The sequence below is a fragment of the Ostrea edulis genome, chromosome 1, assembly GCF_947568905.1.
Source record: "Ostrea edulis chromosome 1, xbOstEdul1.1, whole genome shotgun sequence".
Lineage (NCBI taxonomy): Eukaryota > Metazoa > Mollusca > Bivalvia > Ostreida > Ostreidae > Ostrea > Ostrea edulis.
Window position 1 is genome coordinate 19093097 of NC_079164.1, and position 20097 is coordinate 19113193.

At 35.3% G+C, this 20097-nt stretch overlaps 2 protein-coding genes across 2 annotated transcripts; one reads left to right on the forward strand and one right to left on the reverse strand.

Moving 5' to 3' along the window:
• Nucleotides 1-1618: 1618 nt before the first annotated feature.
• LOC125663575 (galactose mutarotase-like) lies at nucleotides 1619-12941 on the forward strand. Its single transcript, XM_048895838.1, has 10 exons — nucleotides 1619-1687; nucleotides 5555-5599; nucleotides 6984-7047; nucleotides 8189-8319; nucleotides 8484-8638; nucleotides 8987-9196; nucleotides 9393-9474; nucleotides 9656-9791; nucleotides 10124-10304; nucleotides 12161-12941. The coding sequence occupies exons 2-10, from the start codon at nucleotides 5581-5583 to the stop codon at nucleotides 12248-12250; spliced, it is 1068 nt and encodes a 355-aa protein (XP_048751795.1). The 5' UTR covers nucleotides 1619-1687; nucleotides 5555-5580; the 3' UTR covers nucleotides 12251-12941.
• Nucleotides 12942-13646: 705 nt separating this feature from the next.
• LOC125665169 (perlucin-like protein) lies at nucleotides 13647-18995 on the reverse strand. The gene is made up of 4 exons (XM_048897779.1): nucleotides 18639-18995; nucleotides 16557-16633; nucleotides 15167-15248; nucleotides 13647-14061 (listed from the first exon to the last, which is right to left on the reverse strand). Exons 1-4 carry the CDS (start codon nucleotides 18946-18948, stop codon nucleotides 13826-13828), a joined length of 705 nt encoding a protein of 234 aa, XP_048753736.1. The 5' UTR covers nucleotides 18949-18995; the 3' UTR covers nucleotides 13647-13825.
• Between the last annotated feature and the right edge of the window lie 1102 nt (nucleotides 18996-20097).

Sequence of the window (20097 nt, forward strand, 5' to 3'; positions counted from 1 at the left end):
CAATAAGGCGAGCTAACAACCAAAACAGCTTCAGCTCTATTCGGGCCACTGAGTTGATTGTCTACTTACCTTTCCTTATTCTAAAACCTTTATTTAACCTTACTTCTTATTTAGCTCCCTCTCGGTACGATCAGCTCACAAGAAAGACACATAATCTCAGCACCCCGGGTTTATATACACTCAGGCTGTTCTAATTATAAGGGGTGTCAGGTCATTCCATGTTATTCTGACAAATATAGTCATTAAAACGTTTGATTGTATAGAACAAAAACAGTACAGTACAATGTACCAAGATATTTGTCCTCGTGACATTGGTCATCTTTGGAATCGGCCATTATCGGGGGGCATTTGTGTTTCACAAACACATCTTGTTAATATGAAAACCAAACACCCAATGTATTTTGAACTGACAAAATACATGACGTGTCAAGCAATGTAACACATTAATAACCCGAGTGTCTGAATGCATGCACCTGTTAAGGGAGGCTACTGCAACAAATGTTATCAGCCGTCGAGTGTGTTGATTAATAAAGCGATCATTGAGGTTCCTGAAATACGACACTACATATGACAATACATCTATAACTGTGTGAAATTTAAAGTATGATTTTATGTCACAATGTGAGTTAGCAGTCAGTTAGCTGTGGACGTGTAGTGATTGAATTTTAAGTAAATATATTTCCAAAACCAACATTAGAACGTCCAACTTTTTGAAACTTTGCATCACCATCCCTCAAGATATTTCAAAGATAGGGCTGTTTGACATCTAGACAGCTGCTTCTTTAATAAAAGTGGTACTCAAAAATATTCTTATCTTGTGGTCAATCACCCAAAATATTACTTGTTAAACACCATTTTGATTCTACGCACAAGTACTCTGAATATGATATCAGAAAGATTCGTCAGTTTCTCATTGACAAAATTTACATAGTCTTTGGAGATTAAGTGTTCTAACAGTCTGTTGAAATTAACATGGCTACGAATTGTGCTGCTTTATCAGCTGGTTGGTTTTATGCATTTTTACTCAAAAACTTCTACAGAAGAAGTTAACTGGGGTTTCAAAGGTCGTTTAAAATCAGCATTTCGCAAATTCTACGGCCGCTGTAATATATCCTTACAAATACAATCTCTCATTGGGTTGAGTGCTATCTAAGTGTTTCATGCCAACTGTAAGGCCGTTCTTTATATACTGATTTTGACTATGGATTACTCCGTTTATCTGATCATGTTAGATTATGAAAAGCAATCAATATATACATTGGGTGAAGATGGATCTACAAAACACAAATACTGGTGAGAATATGTAAATTATCTCGTGGAAACTTCGATATCACAGGTTTTTTTTATATTGTTGTACTACATAATGATTTTAATGTTGTTTTACTAGTGTTACTTCAAGATCTTAGACTAGTGTTTACTCATTTTAAAAAGGGAAGATATCTCTGCTATCTATGATCCATGTAATTTTTATAATTGAAAGTTGATTCCTTGTTCGGCAAATTAATTCAGACCAAACTGACCTATTTACTGCTAGGATTTTTAAAAAACACTTCCTCGCACATGGTCATCACTGGTGACATAAACCGGAATTATTTATTCCGATATCGATAACCTTTTCAATCACTGTATGCTTTAAATTTCCGGTTATGTGCTTGGACTGGGATTAGTTTCGGTTTGCGATGAAAATGCAAGTATCATAAGAAAATATACCATTCTGATAAGAGTATTTCTTTAATAATTGTCTGCGGGGTTATATTTTCACTCATCCAGTGTTTATATTTGCATATAATCAACAGAGAGGGATTTACTAAGTACACGTATCAAACCAGCTACAGATCAACCTTTGTTCGGGTGTATTTGTTTTAGTGTTTCATGTGGTTTAATATTTGTAAGGGGGACAAGAGTTAATGCATGAAAGGAAATGTATTATCTCCAGTCTCGATGATAAATGTGATTATTTGTGAATCACTTCATTCATATTTAATGGTGTAGAATGATGATGACGCATATATCACATGCAGTCATGTGAAACAATGTCGAAGGAGTAGTAAGTGTTCCTGTAATATTGACTATATAATTAAAGATTAACATATCAGGGGCGTCGGGAAAGGGGCGGCGGTCGCCGCCCCAATAATTTTGCCAAAAAGATAATAATAATATAATAAATAGATAAATAAAATTAGAAGATTTGTAACGGCGACATCTACTTATTGGAGCGGCGATCTGTGGTCAATAGATCGGCGAAGTGGGAAAGCTATTGTTTACACAGACGCAGTATGGGATGTACCATGTATTATACTATACCTGGCGGGTGTACACAAGGTATCAGGAGAATTCGTACCCAGGAGAACTCGTACCCAGATTTATCAGATAAAATGACAAAGTTTTTTCTCCGGGAGAACTCGTACCCAAATGTTTATGACAGAAATGACAAAGTTTTTCTCTGGAAGAACTCGTACCCAGATTTTTATAATACAATTGACAAGTTTTTCTTTAGGAGAACTCGTGCCCACATTTCTATTTGATAAAATGACAACGTTTTTCTCCAGGAGAACTCCTACCCAGATATTGATGGGTACGACTTCTCTTGGAGATCTCGTAGCAAAATTTCTGGGTACGAGTTCTCCTGGGTACGGGTTCTCCTGGGCACGAATTTCCCAGAAGTCCAATAAAAGAGGCTTCCTTGCTGTAAGTGCGGGTTTGCTACAAATTGTTCATTGTCTAATTAATTGGTCGATCGATGTTTGGAAATTTAGTAATTCTAGGTTGTAAATCATTATCAAATTATCGAAAAATATTAGAATTTATGAGCATATAAATTAGAGGAAAATATTGAAAATTAGGTAAAATTCAATTGTCTAAAACAACTTGTTGAAATTTTGTTTTATCTTTGTCACACATATCCCTGCATTTCAATTAATTATTGATGACTAGAATTTGACAATAGGTGGGAACTAATAACCCCTAATACTGGCATTCACAAGTAATAGAAGTAATAGACACAAGATTAAGGTATTCGCCGTACAGAAACGATCTGATTTCAGTTATTACTGTCAGATTCTGATTTAACAGATATACAGAGAAAGAAAAACCCAAATACAATCCTTATACATGGAAGAATTCATTCATATTATGTCTTTTCCACTCTTACAATCCTCACATCTTTTGCAACCACAAATATAAAACTGTCTATTAAAGGACACAACGCATGTTTCTAAACTTTTTCATTTTTTCAGCAAAATGAACTCTTTTTATGCCTAAAACTACTTTAAATGTGTTTTAAATGAAATATTTTGCGTAGTTTTCGAGTTTGAAAGCGATGAAATTCAAATCTTGCGATATGCATATTTTCTTTCGCTAGTTTACGCGCCATTTTGTGTGACGTCATATGCGCCCTCGGGTTTGAAAACATCTATTAGCCATTTCATAAACAGATTAGATTTAATCGACAAAAAACCAATTGTCACGTTAACGGCTTGTAAATAATAATGCATTAAGATGTTTTGTGCCGTGCTCGGGTGTACTAGTTGTCGGTAGAAAGGATTTAGACTGAGTATTTTTCAATTTTTCGAAGGAAGGTACGAGAAAAAAGACGTGGATAATTTTTTTGTTGGAGCAAGAACTTTACCTTAAAAAACACAACCAGTCACCTTTTCAAACATCGCTTGGACAGAGACCCTGATAAACTGCGAGAAAATGGATATATCGAAGCTATAAGCACTGGTAGGCCTATAGCATACATTCTGTTTTGCTCTTCAAATTCAATACACACTCGGATCAACTGACCTTCACCTTGTAACAACATATATCGACGATACAATGTAACTTCTACCAACTGGTAGATTTACAACAACAAAAAATAAAGATACAAAATAATTGAACTTTTAATTATACAAATAATAGAATATTGTATTTCCTAACTTTAAATTGAATTATAAAATTATTTCTTTATAGAACTCGTAGCATCTTGAGTGCGTCAGTAGGCTATAACGCCGTGCTCCCACTTCGTACTTCCTAAAGACGTGCAGATCACAATTCAAAAATAGTAATAAGATTGCTTTATCAAAATAAAATAATGTGATTACCACTTTAAATTTGAATATTTTTATTGATTTGTGTGTGTGTTGTCTTTTTCTTTCTTTCCGAAATGCACGCGTGACAATAGCTTGGCATAGGGCCTAGTTGTCAACAATTTAACGCCTAAACGTATCATAATTTGTCTAATCCAAAAATAAATAATGATTGCACTGTTTATTTTAGAAAAACAGCGCCAATTACAGATGTATACAGATGTATAAAGGAATAACATCCCCAAACAGTTTGTAGACAGCGACCCATATAAACATTATTTATCAATGTGTTATTGATATAAGTTTTTATAAATAGAGAACGTTTTGAAGAGAGAATTGTCATATTTAGGAAATGCAATTAAGATTTTGTTGATGTTTTGTGATAATTAGTGAAACAGGAAGTTTCTCTGTTGATAGGGGAAACCCCCATAAGATAACCTTGATGACAAACAATCGAAATAAAACTCAATAAAATGTGAAGAGGATCCATTGTAAAGGTTTCTAAACTTTGAAAATTGAAAGGAGGAAGATTCTATAGTCTATAGTTAGGATTTAACAGGAACTAAACGACATACTTGTATATCTAAATTAAACTAAGGAAAAGATTAAGAAATTCATGTTTTATGAAATCACACATGAACTTATCAATATCAATAAAACCAAAGTCATCAGATTTCGAAGAAAAAGGAGAAAGATGTACTGAATTTTCCTTTATCCTCTTGGGGGGGTTGGGGGTTGGGGTTGGGGGTTGTTACCAAAAGAAGTATTTCTTCAAACTTGAAAGTGAATGATGAAATTATCGAATGGAAAGACTGAATATTAATGGAAGAAAATAAAAGGTTCACCTTTAATGGAATTGAAAACAGGAATTGATGCATACGCTTTAGTTATACATGTATCGAGATCAGGAATACACCAGTCACCGTAGCCATTAGTTAGGGTGCTCGCTTCGCAACCGAGAGGCCCACCCCGGGCAATTCTTGAAACCAGCGCTGCGTCAAACCTAAGACGTTTGATATAAGTGGTGACGGTTTCTCCGCCAAGCGCACAGTATTAGAAGTGAAAATCACGGGTCTTTCGAATGTATGACCTTCAAAAAGAAGGCCCCGTATTACGGTACACGAAGGCACGACAACATGCTTTCACTACTACGGCCGTAAGCTTCAAGCATAGTTCAAAATTCGTGGCACTTCACCTAAAGCTGGTGACGTATGTACAAGAAGGAAAATGATATCTTTCTCTGATTTGCTAAACGGGTGATGAAGGTCGCGAACATTGCAGAAAAAAAAATTGCTTAACCAACAGGTTACGCATTTTTCTGCAATATTTGCGACTTTCATCTCCTGTTTAACAAACCATAGGAAACATCTTAATTTATCTAAATAAATCACATTATTCATTCTTAGAATGTAGATCCAAAGACAAAGACCATGAACAAACTTTGTCTTTATCACCAGTTCATATATCTTCTGTTCATTCAACAGGTAAAGAAGATTAAAACGTTGGAGAAATGTCGGCATTGAAACAAGGTATGTTTATACATGTACAACGCATTATTAACAATTAGATAACGAACCTACAGTGGATATTTAGGCACATTATTACATATAATATACCATAGGCAGATCCAGGAATTTGTGAAGGGAGGGAGGGGGTGGGGGTCTAGCACTTGATCTTTTAGATACTTTTCACAACCTCCACCCCTACCCCAATTACAGCGTTTGCTTGTGTTCATATGTTCATAACATCATAGGGGATGCTGAGAGTGTTTTATACATGAAAATGTTTTGTTTATTTACTACTAGTTTCCAAAGTTTTAGTCATTCTAATCGCTATACTCACATCTGATTGCGCATTGAAATATAAAAGAAGTCGATTTAAAGGTTACTTCCAAGAGGTTGGAAGCCCCCAGAAGCTCTGGGGTAAATGATGCAAAATCCTGCATTCTGAGCATTTCCTGGCACTTCTTTTTCCCTTTCAAACTGTCTACTTCTGACAAAACTATCGTAAATTATATGTCAGTGTGTCGTCTTATTTGTCCTAGAATTTAATGATATCATACTAGCGATGATAAATTTGAATGATGCAATTACATGCAGGTATCCATCTTTCATATCATATTGACTCAAAGACTCGTTAAAATTTAATAACTCATAATCTTTTTGGTCCGCAAAAAAAAAGGTGGGGGGGGGGGGGGTCCAGACCCCCCTCCCTCTGGATCCGCCCTTGTATACCCCTAGAGAGAGAAACTTGTATACAAGCTATCATTGTACCGACTCCGATTCAAAAATCAAAGTAATATCATAACATATACCAGTGAAAGGGCATGGATGAATTGAACTCACAGCGAGGCCGAGTGAAGATGAGGTACTAGATCGAATAAAAATAGTAGATGGCATTGCTTTCTACACAGATTGACCACACGGAACAACAAATTGGTCGTATGAATAATGTTTAACTACTGCTTTACTTTCACCACATATTGTAAAATTGATAACTACTAGTGTCGAGATATCCATACCTCTCCAATATCATGTTTTTATTTTCTATTCATTCACGTTATCTCTCTGGCACGTGGATTCAGAGAGTTTATAAAGATACCACTTATCAAAATCTAACCAGGTATCTGAGGCCTAATCTCCGCTTCAAGTGGAATGAGATACACTGAACAGTAACTATGAAACTGCTTGTGGGTTATCTCTTTTGAACTTTTAATTTGTGAAAACAGCTGTAATTTGTACATTGAAGAGACATGAATGTATCTAAAAATACTGGTGGGAACCTATGAACTTCTCATGGAAACTGCGATCTTAGCGACAGAATGATTCTATTTTATCGTTTTGAAAGAGATATGAGACATATGGATTTTACTTAGACAGTTTTTCATGTGATATAAATATTTACTTCATTTAGGAGTTCCTGTAATTCCAACAGAAGAACCATTTGGTAACATCAAAGATGGCAGACAAGTTAAAAGGTTTGTCAGTACATGGAGTTTCTCTAGATTCATGCATTTGTGATCAAACCATTTGCTTACAAACTCATGATTTGAATGGGTAACTCGTAAACACCTCAATTCAGCACATCTTTGCATTTTACTGAAGACTATAAATAGTTTCCATCGGTACATTCTGGAGGTAATACTGGGATCTGGTGATACTGGAATCGGGTTGTCCGTCCGGGGACAGGTTGTTTTTCGGTTAAGTGATTTCCCTTATCACCCTAAATCACAACACTATATACTCGCCATATGATCAAGGTAATCCATATGGATTTCGTAGTCAAAGAGTGTCTGGTCAAAAGAACTGGATTCTGCTATATGAAAACTGTTAAGCTTTTACCCTTTTCACAAAACATCATATACACTCAATTACAGTGAAATAAGGATAGTTCTGTTAGTTTTCGGGGTCCATAAAGCGAAATGGACGCTGATATAGGAGGTACATTTCTGGACCTGAAAAATTTCCCTTCCACCTGAAAAAAAAACCCCACACTTCACATACAGACTCAGTATAGGATGAGGAAGGCGCCTCTCGAATTGGAGTTTAAAGGTCAATGATCAGTCAACTGGACTATGGTTTCTGGGTCTAAACGATTTGTTTTTTCACATATACATGTACATTATTTTCAAATAAGTGCAACATATCCTCCACCGTCTATTGTATTGAAATCTACCCACGTTTCACTGGAGCTCTCGATGGGGACAACATCGGTTGAAGAAGACCAGTTGTAGTTTCTAAAATGATATTACATGCAGACCTTTAACTTTCTGTGAGGAAGGGAACTACAGATCTATCCTCTTTAAAAGCCTTAAATTTACAGCACAACCTTTGTAAACGCACGGTTTTGGTGGTGTATTTTACGTCAATCCTCATGATATTTGCCCCCTACATCTGTGTTTTGAGACATGCCTTCTAACATATCTTAAAATTATTTAAATAGAAAAACCACGCTTTAAGGAAACTTTTTCAGCTCACTCAACGCTTTTCTAAATGCAAAAGTGCATTGTGTTGTAACTATGTAAATTCATCAAATATTTTTGAAGCTTTATGATAGTGAAATCTTTATGTAGGATGGCCACATCCATTTACACTAAATAGCTACATTGCCCGTTACAGATTCACTTTTACCAACAAGAACAACGTCACCGTCAGAATCATCAGTTATGGAGCTACTATAACTGATATTCTAGTGCCGGACCAAAACGGAAGGATTGATGATATTTGTCTGGGATTTGATACGGCAGAAGGTAAACCAATGTGTTTGGTATGCAGATAATAAGATGAGGTCAAGCACACGTCTCGAGCGATCCTCATTTGATTTGGTCAGTTTTGTCAACGATATATTCATAGAGGTTTTTATCAAGTTGTGCAAGACATTTTATTGCTAAAACATAGTCATGACATTTTATAGAATATGAAAACAAACATTCCTACATCGGAGCCGCTCTTGGTCGTGTTGCCGAACGGTTAAAGGAGGCACGTTTTACTATAGATGGTGTTGAATACAATGTGTCGGCAAACAATGGACAGAACCAGCTCCATGGAGGGTTTTCTGGATTTGATTCTGTAAGTCACTTGATATACGCCATTGACTCGATGGAGGAGATTACATTATTTTATGAATGATTTTTGGATTTTATTTCATAACTCACCTGTTTCAAGTCATGATCATTTGAAGGACTTTCTGGATTGTTGCTTCACATTTCGTGCCAATGATTCGATAGACGACTTTGTAGTTGGTAAAACCTGAGAACTTTCTAACTACGAAACTTTCGAAGTTCTCGAGTATTACCCTTGTTAAAAATAGCACCTCCATCAAAGATTCCTATCCCAAGTGGTACTGACAATCTGGAAGAGGATCTATGATTCATCTAATTTCAGTTTACTTTACTGGAAATCTTTTAATTATTTCAGAAATTATTTGCTGCCAAAATTGAAGGGGACAAAGTTGTGATGACTTACGTAAGTCCAGACGGAGAGGAGGGCTTCCCAGGGGAGCTTACTTCTATTTTTACCTTCCAGTTGACCAATGAAAACGAATTTGTTCTTGGTTATTCAGCACAGACAACCAAAATAACCCCAGTCAATCTGTCCAACCATGTTTACTTCAATCTGGAGGGACATGTAAGATTCTACGATATATTATGAGCAACAATTTGCTTCAAATATTAAAATCTACAAGTAGTAATTTTTAAGATATAATTTTACAAAACGAAGTGCAAAGATAAATAAAAGAAAATTAATGAAAGTTTTGATAAATTTTCAGAAAAAGTGTATTTTGAAAAACATAACTGAAATTCTTATTTTATTCACTGTTTAGAAAACAGGCAAAAACGGCGACCACATGATTACAGCTTATTCCGATAAATATGTACCGGTTGACGAGGCTTTTATTCCCATAGGCAAGTCTGATGTTCTTTGTGTCAATGTGCAATCTATATTACACTTTTTGTGAAATCTTTCTTATGTGATGTCATGTCAATCATGGCATTAATCATTGTTTCCAAATGATTATGTAAAAAAATTTTAATAAAGATTTACTAGGATTGTGGAATAAAGTAAAAAAAAAATATATTTTGACAGGTGAGGGTGAAATAGCAACTGTCAATGGAACCCATTTTGATTTAAGGGAGCCCACACTAGTGAGGGATTTTATTAAAGACCTCATAGTTTCATTTTGTGTATTTGGCGATCGAGGGAAGATGAAACATGTTGCAAAGTAAGAATTTAAAAAAAATGAAAATAGAGAATCTCAAAACCTACACAATACATGTATTAGAATTCTTTCAACATTTAAAAGGACTAAGATGAAAAAGAAATTTTTGATATCAGATTAACATATTTAATCAGCATTCAACTTTCATTGTGATAAACTGTATGAATGTTTGGAACGATATCAAACTTCATTAAAAAAATTCCATAAAATTAAAGTTACATGTACATGTATATACACTATTAGAACGTAAAATGTATATGACTTTTGTTAGAGGATTATACTTCATACAGTATGTAAAAATGTTGAACTATGACCAAACTTGGGCTTTATTCAAGACTTGAGAACCTAGGAAATGGTCGTTACATCGACGTATACACAACAGAACCAGGGTTAGAGGTGTATTTCTCCTCCCACATGAAGCCAAAGCTCAGTGGAAAAGATGGAGCAGTTTATGGGCCATTTGAAGGTGGAGGTGTCTGCCTCATGCCAATGCAATTAACTAGCGGTGTGAACATGGTATGTCGTTTGGGGTTTTACTTATGTCTGTAAGTGCCAAGCATAGCTGTAGCGCATTTTGATTTCTACTTTTCATTTCGTGTTTCCGGATAACCACGACCTATGAACTGACTTGAAAATAAGTCTACCTGACTGCTATCCCCCGATAGATATAAGATAGGGGACCAATATAGCCTGATATCTTACGGGTTTATATATGTAGAACCAATCAGACGCAACCTTGCTTTGATTTGAAAATTGATCATACTCAGAACATGCGCTCGTGCAATGAATCCGTTGATAGACATAAACACGATATGCAAGGGATAATGGAGTATTGTTACAGCAATATGGGAAATTGACAATGGAGAAGCTGAAATCATATAGTTGTCATAAAGATAAGTTGTCAGTTTATCGTTAACAGCTATGTTCAATAAAATATCCAAATGTGAAGCAGGTATGGAAGAATTGGTTTGATAGTATTTTATTGTAACTGAATTTACAAAGCGATTGAGCACGAAATCTTAAAACTTAGAACACTCTTTCCCATCCCATATGGAAGAATCTGTGGTGTCTTTTATTTCGAGTTCACTTTGGGTATATTGAATCAACATGTTGATGAGAATATTCCTAATTCATTATCTAAGCATACCAAGTGTCCGAATTTCCCCCCTAGCACATTTAGTCCTCTATTTTCATATTTTCCCCATTAGCAGACTTCCAAGAGTTATTGCCCTTTGGAATTAGAATTAGGGTGAACATCATACAATGGTCGTATAACTTTACGGTGGGAGGAGTATGAACTGCTACATGTTTCAAAGATCGTAGCCGAACAGGCTCCGTCGCCTGAAATACAGACGAGCTCGACTTCGGCGATTCCGAGCTCACGGATATGGCATTTGTCGCCGAACATGACGCCAGGCATCGGCGGTGGTTGGGCCGACGTTGTAAGCACCCTGGTATGAACTTTTAAAAAATCTCGTGAGGATCCGGGTTAGAATAGGTCCTCGGTATCCCCTTGTTTGTCGTAAGAATCGACTAAATGGGGCGGTCCTTCGGATGAGACCGCAAAAACCAAGGTCCCATGTCACAGCAGTTGTGGCACGATAAAGATCCCTCCCTGCTCAATGGTCATAAGCGCCGAGCATAGGCCTTAATTTTGCAGCCCTTCAACGGCAGTGGTGACGTCTCCATATGAGTGAAATATTCTCGAGAGGGAGGTTAAACAATATTCAATCAATCAATCAAAGATTTTGTGTATCACATGCCTTAAGCACAGCTGTACATGTATGTGTTTGTCTATATTTTCTCTTAACAGTGTGATCAGTATTTCTGTATGTTGTTTTCAATCTTTGACTATATATTCAGTTTATTCAAACATAAGCCGCACATATACTCTTAAAATTGAGTGTCATCTTGATAACATTTTTCGAAATCTATTTCTTACATGTATATACAATTACCAATCGTACTGTCACCTTTTGTTGGTACGAAGAAAATTATAGTGGTCAAAACATTGGTACGGTACCTTTTTAATTGAAATGATATCACAAACTTTTCAACAAATATTTGAATTGTGTTTCTTTGGGGAAGGGGGGGGGGGTCACATGCCATCGGCGACGAGGCATAAGCACTGCGGCCGCTCTTACCTCATAGACATGTAATCACTAGGGCGAATTGATTTGAATGTTCATGAAATATGATAATTTTTGCTAAGGAGAGCGGAGAGTAGGTGATTCAGACGTGGCTTGTGAAAATTATGCTGATTATAAATACATAAACTCTGTAATACGTTACAGATTGAAAAATTATGTATGAAAGTACACTGTGACACAACTGTGTGTATATGTCATGTATTGCTGAAATTTTATTTTCAGCCAAATTTTCCCGATACTCTACTGCGACCTGGAGAAACCTACACACATACAACAATTTATAAATTTGGACAGTGGTCAGCGATTGATTAAAATGATGTATCGCTATTTGCAATTTACATGTTTGTATACGTGCACGTTTTAGGGATGACGTGTGGGTTATAGCAACGTATTTTATGATCCGTCAAAATGGGAAGGGCATTGGCTCATTTACAGCAATGACCGAGAAATCTGTAATATTTATGCCATAATGCAAGTCGTATAGTCACGGAACCTACTGGTGACGTAGCTGAATTAAGGTTTAGGACGGTATTTATTCCCACTTCCCGCTATGTAACTGATTTCTCTTGAATAGTTCATTGAAGATTCACCACACGCAGAAACTTACACTCATGTACAGCTTGCGGGACTCGATGTACATAAAGTGTTTTTGTCCACGTTAACAATGAAACAATAGAGACAATATTGAAAGTTCGAATTCTCAACACTCGGCTGTTGGCCAATGACCACTGAATCATTCATTATACTCAGGGATGTGGAATGTTTGGTTAATATACAAGCTCAAACTATTTCAAATGTGAAATTACATCTTGTATACAATATATGCACATGTGTATGTTTAGGTTTGCGTGTACTCTATGTACATTTGTCACGCTTCTGTTAATACATAAGGCATACGCTGTGTGAAATATAATGTTAGATACATATAGATGGTTTGTGACTACAAGTTTGTGTTTTAATTGTGATGTTAAAATGATTTGATAAATAAATTGTATATTATGAATGTTGTTTATGTTTTTTTGTTGATAAACTGACTGATGTTACTCCGAAGGACAGAACAATTGCCTGGTTTTGGCATAAAAGAAAGACAGTGCGGATCGTAATGATATCCCAGCAAAGCGTATGACTTCAGCAGCATTTGTTAAATCTGTAAATATTTTCCAAGGAATTTTGTTAACTTTTTACTAAATTCATCACGATAACAGCTCTTCGTCACGGCATAACAGCGCACGGGATTCTGAAGTAAAAAGTTTGTAGAAATAGTTTTTGTTGAATCAATAGCTATGATTATTGAAATGAGATTTCAATATGTATTCGATTTGCAACAAATGGACTGCATATTGCAATGACACACCCACTTTATCTCTTGAAAAAGATCCATCTAACGTAACGAATGTGTGAAATGCGCAGCTGGAAATTTCATTAAAGGACAACAACGCTGCTGTGCAACACCTTTGATATTCAGTTAAAGTGTTAATCACAATTAGAAAATATTCCTGCAGGTCAGAATTAGTACTAGTAAATTTGGACCCAATTTCTTTACCACAGTTCACTTCATTCACTCAAACCATGTATGTTACAAGAGGTGCAATAAATATTGGGAACAAATATTACTAATGATATGTATGTTAAAATCGTCCTGTTAATCCAGGGCAGCATTACAGCTCTGTTTGTTTCCGTGTAAATCATAGTAGAAAACATGTTGAAGTGTAAAAGCTTGTCATTTATTTAGAATGACGACAAAATGCAAGTCCTCAAAATAACAGAACCAAATTAGCTGGGATACATACCCGCATATTGACTAACAATGCAAGATATTAAAGTATTACACAACAGCGTTCTCCCAGCGATATATAAGTCAGATGTAAAACTTGAGTACATGTAGTACTAAGCATTTCGTTCACAGATGACTGGTCTCGACGTAGTACAAAGTACATCATTCCAGGTTCCTGACGCCGCTGTTGACATTGCTATACACAGTTCTCCTGCTGCTGATGGTTGATCGATCCCCCAGTTGGTGTAGTTTGCTGTTCCTCCATCGTTCAGCCACGTGATTCTACCCGAATTATCCATGTCATGCCCATTTAACCAGAACTCCGTAACCACACTCTGATAGGATGCAGCTTAATATACCATCATACGATAGTTATTTAGGTTTAATTGCATTTTATATTTTAAAAAATGAAAGAAAAATGATAGATGAAGTTGGCATTAATTATTAATTCAATGCCAACTTATTTTTACACATATACATTACTTTTCCAAAATAAAAAAGTGAGAATAACGAACAGTAACCAAATTCATAATTCTTATAAGAATACAAAATTAAAAGTAGGGCAAACACGGACCCCTGGACACACAAGAGCATGGGAGGAGTAGGCATCCTCTACTGATCAGCCACACCCGCCGTTAACCATATATCTTCATCAGGTAAACAGAGTAATCCGTAGTTCAAATCGGTATGTAAAGAACCGCTTAACAATTGGTATGAAACACGTGAGACAGCATTCGACCTAATGACAGGTTGTATTTGTAAATTTGATCGTTATAACGACCATACAATTTGTGAAATGCTGACGTTAAAGGAAATATTGGAAACCCATGGAACATCAAATTACTTGTCAAAAGTCTGAATACTAATCTTATGCAGAATATGCTCTTGTGAATCGGATCAGTTGACGATGTGATAACTGAAGTCATCCCATTTGTCATGAAGTTGATTTGTTAGTTTGCCTTTAACATCTACATGTATGTTTAATAAAATATCCGAGTGTAAAGCAGTTGTGGAAGACGTTGTGGTGTCTTTTATTTCGAGTTCACTGGGATATATATATATATATATATATATATATATATATATATAAAGCACAGAAATTGCAATGAACTCTTAAATGAACATAACTGCCCTAAGTGAAGAAATATTTAATATAAAGCAAAGAAAATTTCACTTTATTTGGATACCCACTTCCGTCCCTACCCGGGGTTGAACTCACGACCTGCGGAACCAAATCTCCTAGCAGCATGTAACCAGCGCGCTAGACCGCTCGACCATCTAGGCAAATTGTGTGTGTGTGTATATATATACATGTATATAATTATATATATATATAATATATAATATATATATATATATATATATATATATGCTATTATTCGTGTGTTTAATTAGAGTATCCTATTAGTGATTATTCGGTCACAGTTTTATGAACGCCAGTTGGTTTAACTCACCAAATTCAGCAAGCCAGTCATTTTCAGCTTGTGAGTCTACTTCGGTAATGTATGATCCTGTCGACAAAGATTCGCAGAATTCCTGGTAGCAGAAAGAAAACAGTACGTATTAGAGAATTCCAATGGAAAGCATGATCTGAAAACATGCAGTACCACAAAATCAATGAACACTGATTGATTAACCAAAATCTCTTCACTGTGCCTTGAGGATTCAAATTTAAGAATGCATATGTTAAGGATCCATCAAAATCCGCAAGTTTTGTAGAACAGTAAATTAACGTCAAACGAGGAAATCGATATTGTTTCGCCGATGGAAACCATAATTAATCTATTTCAGTGACGTTGAATTCTAATTTTAAGAAATCTCTCCATTGTTAAAAGAATTGCACAATGCACTCTAAATTGGCATCAAAGATAACTTTAATGAGCAATATTTCAACACATTATCATTGGTTTCAAAATACCCACTTCAAAAATAGACTTGAGAATTTTGACCAGATTTACAATCCGTCGTTTCATTAATAAGATATAATTGGTTCTAATATTGCTCATACCCATTAAGAGTTAGTGTTGACATGCTAACAAATATTTTGATATTAATGAAACATTACGGTAAGTAAAACTAAGAAAAACAAACATTTCAAATGATTTTCATTCGCTTACTACTTCCTTAATTATTAAAGTTCACAAGTATCAATTTTATTAGAGCACATATTGAAAATAATTTCAAGGAAAAAATAATATCGTTAGATAAAAATCAATCATAAAGCAGAGATTCATTAAGCATTTAAAAATAATTATTTGATCTTGGATATCGAATTTAAATTAAAAGGGGATTCATGATCGGTCCTATTAAAATATCAGAAACAAATGATTGACCAGAATGTCCAATGATAGAGGAAAAGTTTGTTCTCTCATTTGTTTTCTAAAGGGTTTTCTTCTCCCAGAGAACACGATATATTTTTAGACCTTGTGTGCCACTTGTATTTCAAATAATTCTTCTGATGAATTTCATAATTCTTCTCTGGGAACATCACACGATTTCCTTTGTACATGTATATACCTCCAGATCTCAATTAATATCGGTAGAGCTTGTTACAATAGTCCAGAGCAATTTTCGCTCGAAGACATCTGATAATTCTATTATTTTGCTTCACCATTTTCGTAATTACAATAATGCAAGTACATTGTTTAATTGATCATCGGTTTTTCTTTTCACTTTTCCTACATCTATAGAAAAGCGGTGTTTGTACACTAAGTGAGAGTATACAGAATCCCTATAGAGGTAATTATTGAAAGGAATTTCGAAATATTTTTCTCTGAATCTAAGAATCCAAGTTGTGTTACTGCATTGAATTTCTTCGTTAAATACAATTTTAGTTAACATTACCTTCGAAAATGTGAAATCTCGCTTTCTGTCATCCAGCATGTACATATGACCCTGAAAACTGTGCCATAAAGAAGAATCTGCAATGGATATAATGCAGTAATAAACTTTACAGTGAATAAAGAGAGGAAGCAATATACAAGGGGTTTCAACAGTCAGCATTTCGCAAATTTTATGGTCGTTATAACGATATAGTTCGTCAATACAACCTATCATTGGGTCAAATGCTGTCTGACGTGTTTCATACCGATTGTTAGGCCGTTCATGGTACACTGATTTTGACTATGGATAACTCCGTTTACCTGATCAGGATATAGGGCTCACGGCGGGTGTGACGGGTCATCAGGGGATGCTTACTCCTCCTAGGCACCTCATCCCACCCCTAGTGTGTTCAGGGGTCCGTGTTTGCCCAACTATCTATTTTGTATTGCTTATAGGAGTTGTGAGATTGATCACTGTTCGTTATCTTCACCTTTCATACAAAAGTGAACACTGTTCGTTATCTTCACCTTTCATACAAAAGTGAAACTAAGATGCATTCCCTAAAATGATAAAGATGCTTGAAATCCAATACTGTAAACTAACTTTTATTCGTGGCTACTTTATTTTCACGATTCACCTGTGGTAAACTGGTTCGTGGCGGGTACTTTTAGCGATCTAATCCTTCTAGCTTATAACAGACATTCATTGACTGGTTCGCAACGTTATGAGATTGATCACTGTTCGTTATCTTCACCTTTCATTTGACGACAATCAGGTTCTCGCGAATCCCACAGAATTTTCTCGCACGCGAATAAAAGTTGGTTTACTTGAATGAATACCTTCGCCCCGATATCTTAATCCACTTAAGGGCTAATGTATTTTGTTTTTATAGCTAAGGCATCAAGATTTAATAACGAAAGGATGTAGCTTAAAATCACGGGGACCAAGGAAGAATTCATATTGTGTTCATCGAATTACTAACCAGCCTGCATACATGTTTAACTTAATACATAAAATCATTAATATAAAAGCGGCAGTGTGTTGTACTGTGCTACCTTTTGAAGTTTTGTTTAAGCAGTGTTCCAAATTCAGAAGAGATAGTGTGAATAAATTTTGTACTTAATACAGTACAATTTCAAACTAAATAATTTTTCATATAATATAATATCTACTACATGTTTTGGAAAAGACGATGTTTTGGCTAAGGACTATATTTAGAAAAAAGGGTCTGAAATCTTTACAATTCTTTAGCTCTTTATCACGAAAACATCAACATAGAACCCTATCGAATATATGTGGTGTTTAAATTTCAGTGTATAGCAAAGTGAAATTTTTCAATTTCAAAAATCATTTTAACTTTTGGAATTAACATAATAAGAAAAAGAAAAGAAAATAACAGTTAAATACAACACTTAGTACAAGCTATGACCTCTACAACACAGTGCCATTGTATACATCTTGTAAAAGATCACGTGGGAATCCGGGTTAGAATAGGTTCCTAGTATTCCTAGCTTGTCGAAAGAGGCTACAAAATGGGGCGGTCCTTTGATGATATCGCAAATACCGAGGCCCCGTGTCACAGCAGATGTGGCACGATAAAAATCCCTTCCTGTTCAAAGGCCGTAAGCGCCGAACATAGGTCGAAATTTTGCAGCTCTTAAAACCGGCAATGGTGACGTCTCCATATGAGTAAAAAATTCTCGAGCGGAACGTTAAACAATATGCAACCATGCAGCCATCAATGACAAAATACAGTAAAAAAAAAGTTGATAGAAGTACATATATTAATTGGCCAAACATTACAATATTATTATCAATTTCGCTAAACCGAATTAGTTTATCAAGTTAATTCAGTTGTACTATTTTTACTGGCGAATGTGCAATAGCTAAATGTTTACTCGAGTACAAACACATAGACTTTAAAATCGTTTGGCTTATTGATAAATATTCACAACCTCTATCAGAGGCGTATCCAGAAAATTTTCAAATGGGGGTGGGGGTTGCAACCCGCGTAACCCTTTCTAGATCCGCCATTGTCTATCATCAACGTAATTAAACTTTTCTGAGAAGCTAACATCTTATTACAACATTGTAGATACTTACCGTTATTCAGTTCGTAATATTTCCATCCCCTCGAGCCTTGCTCACCCAAAATATTTTCAGAAGCTAAATGTACCGAAAGCAGTTCACAAAACAAATTATCTGCATTGTACAGTAGAGATCTGCAATTATCTTTACTTCTACAAAATGTTGCACAATGCAATAAACTCCTGAATTTTGATATTGTCAAAATGTTTGTCGGATGAGTTTGTTTTTCATCATACTGCGGATTTCTAGACAGGTGATAAGTTATCATTTCTGTGCAAACAAACGAAAAACCTATGGTAATTGAACAAACAACAACCTTCATCATTTTACACCCAAAATAATAATCACATTGACAATGTCTTTAAACCAGAAACATCTATTGGGGCATCGGCATTGAATATGTCTGATGTATTCTTTATCCGTTTAAATATGGAAATCGTCCAACCAATAATCTTTAAAGAGCTGTATAAAATGAGATCACAGAAATATTTTTCAAGACTATCAATTTCTCTTTCTAGCGTTGTGCAGTTGTGCTTGGGTTTTGCACTGTATTTCTGTTCATCATGTTAGTTTAAATATCATGATATTGTAAAATGAAGATACATTTTAAAGAAATTTTCGGCAATGAATAGATTAATCCAAATCTGTATGACAATATTGCTTACCTGCTGGTTTCTTCTGCAGTCCTGCATGTATAGATCACTTCAATATTATCATAAATCTGCATGTATAGATCACTTCAATATTATCATAAATCTTAGGTAACATCGTCCTGTCATCACACGTATAGAAACTGATGACGTCACTCTGATACATTGCCTAAATATCTTAAATGTATGCTTATGAGACTTTGATAAGATACTTCCCAAATTTATCTTTTTAGACAAATCTTAAACTATCCTTATACGAGTATATTCTTGACCATGTAGAATGAAAACGTAATAGAAAACGCATGCTGTATAAGATATTGCAAATGTCATTTTGAGGTAATTACAATTAGATATTCGTTTGTTCTCTTTGTTTTACATCCCTTAAAGAATTTTTTCACTTATACTTATGTCATCAGTTGTAGGTGAAGTACCTTATTTAGACATAAGCTTAGCGCTTACAGCCGCAGCAGTGACCGGGTCACATTTGATTGGTTGATACAGACAATGTTGTTTAACGTTTTCCTCAATTGTTGTCCCATTTACCAACCTACTGCAAAACAGGCTTAAATGTTAAAGGACTAATGAATCATTTTGCAGACTTAAGTGTGTGTTTATGAAAAGTCTAGTTTTTCAGCCGCATATTTTTTAAAAAGATTTCTGTTAATGTAAGTGGTGTAGGAGTCGGAGCTGCTTTTGTTTTTCAAGAACATAGTGACAATGCAGATAGAATCGTTTCTTTTTTTTTTCTCAAAGAAACTTACAAAATCTCAACAAACTGAGAAAGAGTGTCTTCATTTGTTGTTAACTTTACAACATTTTAATCT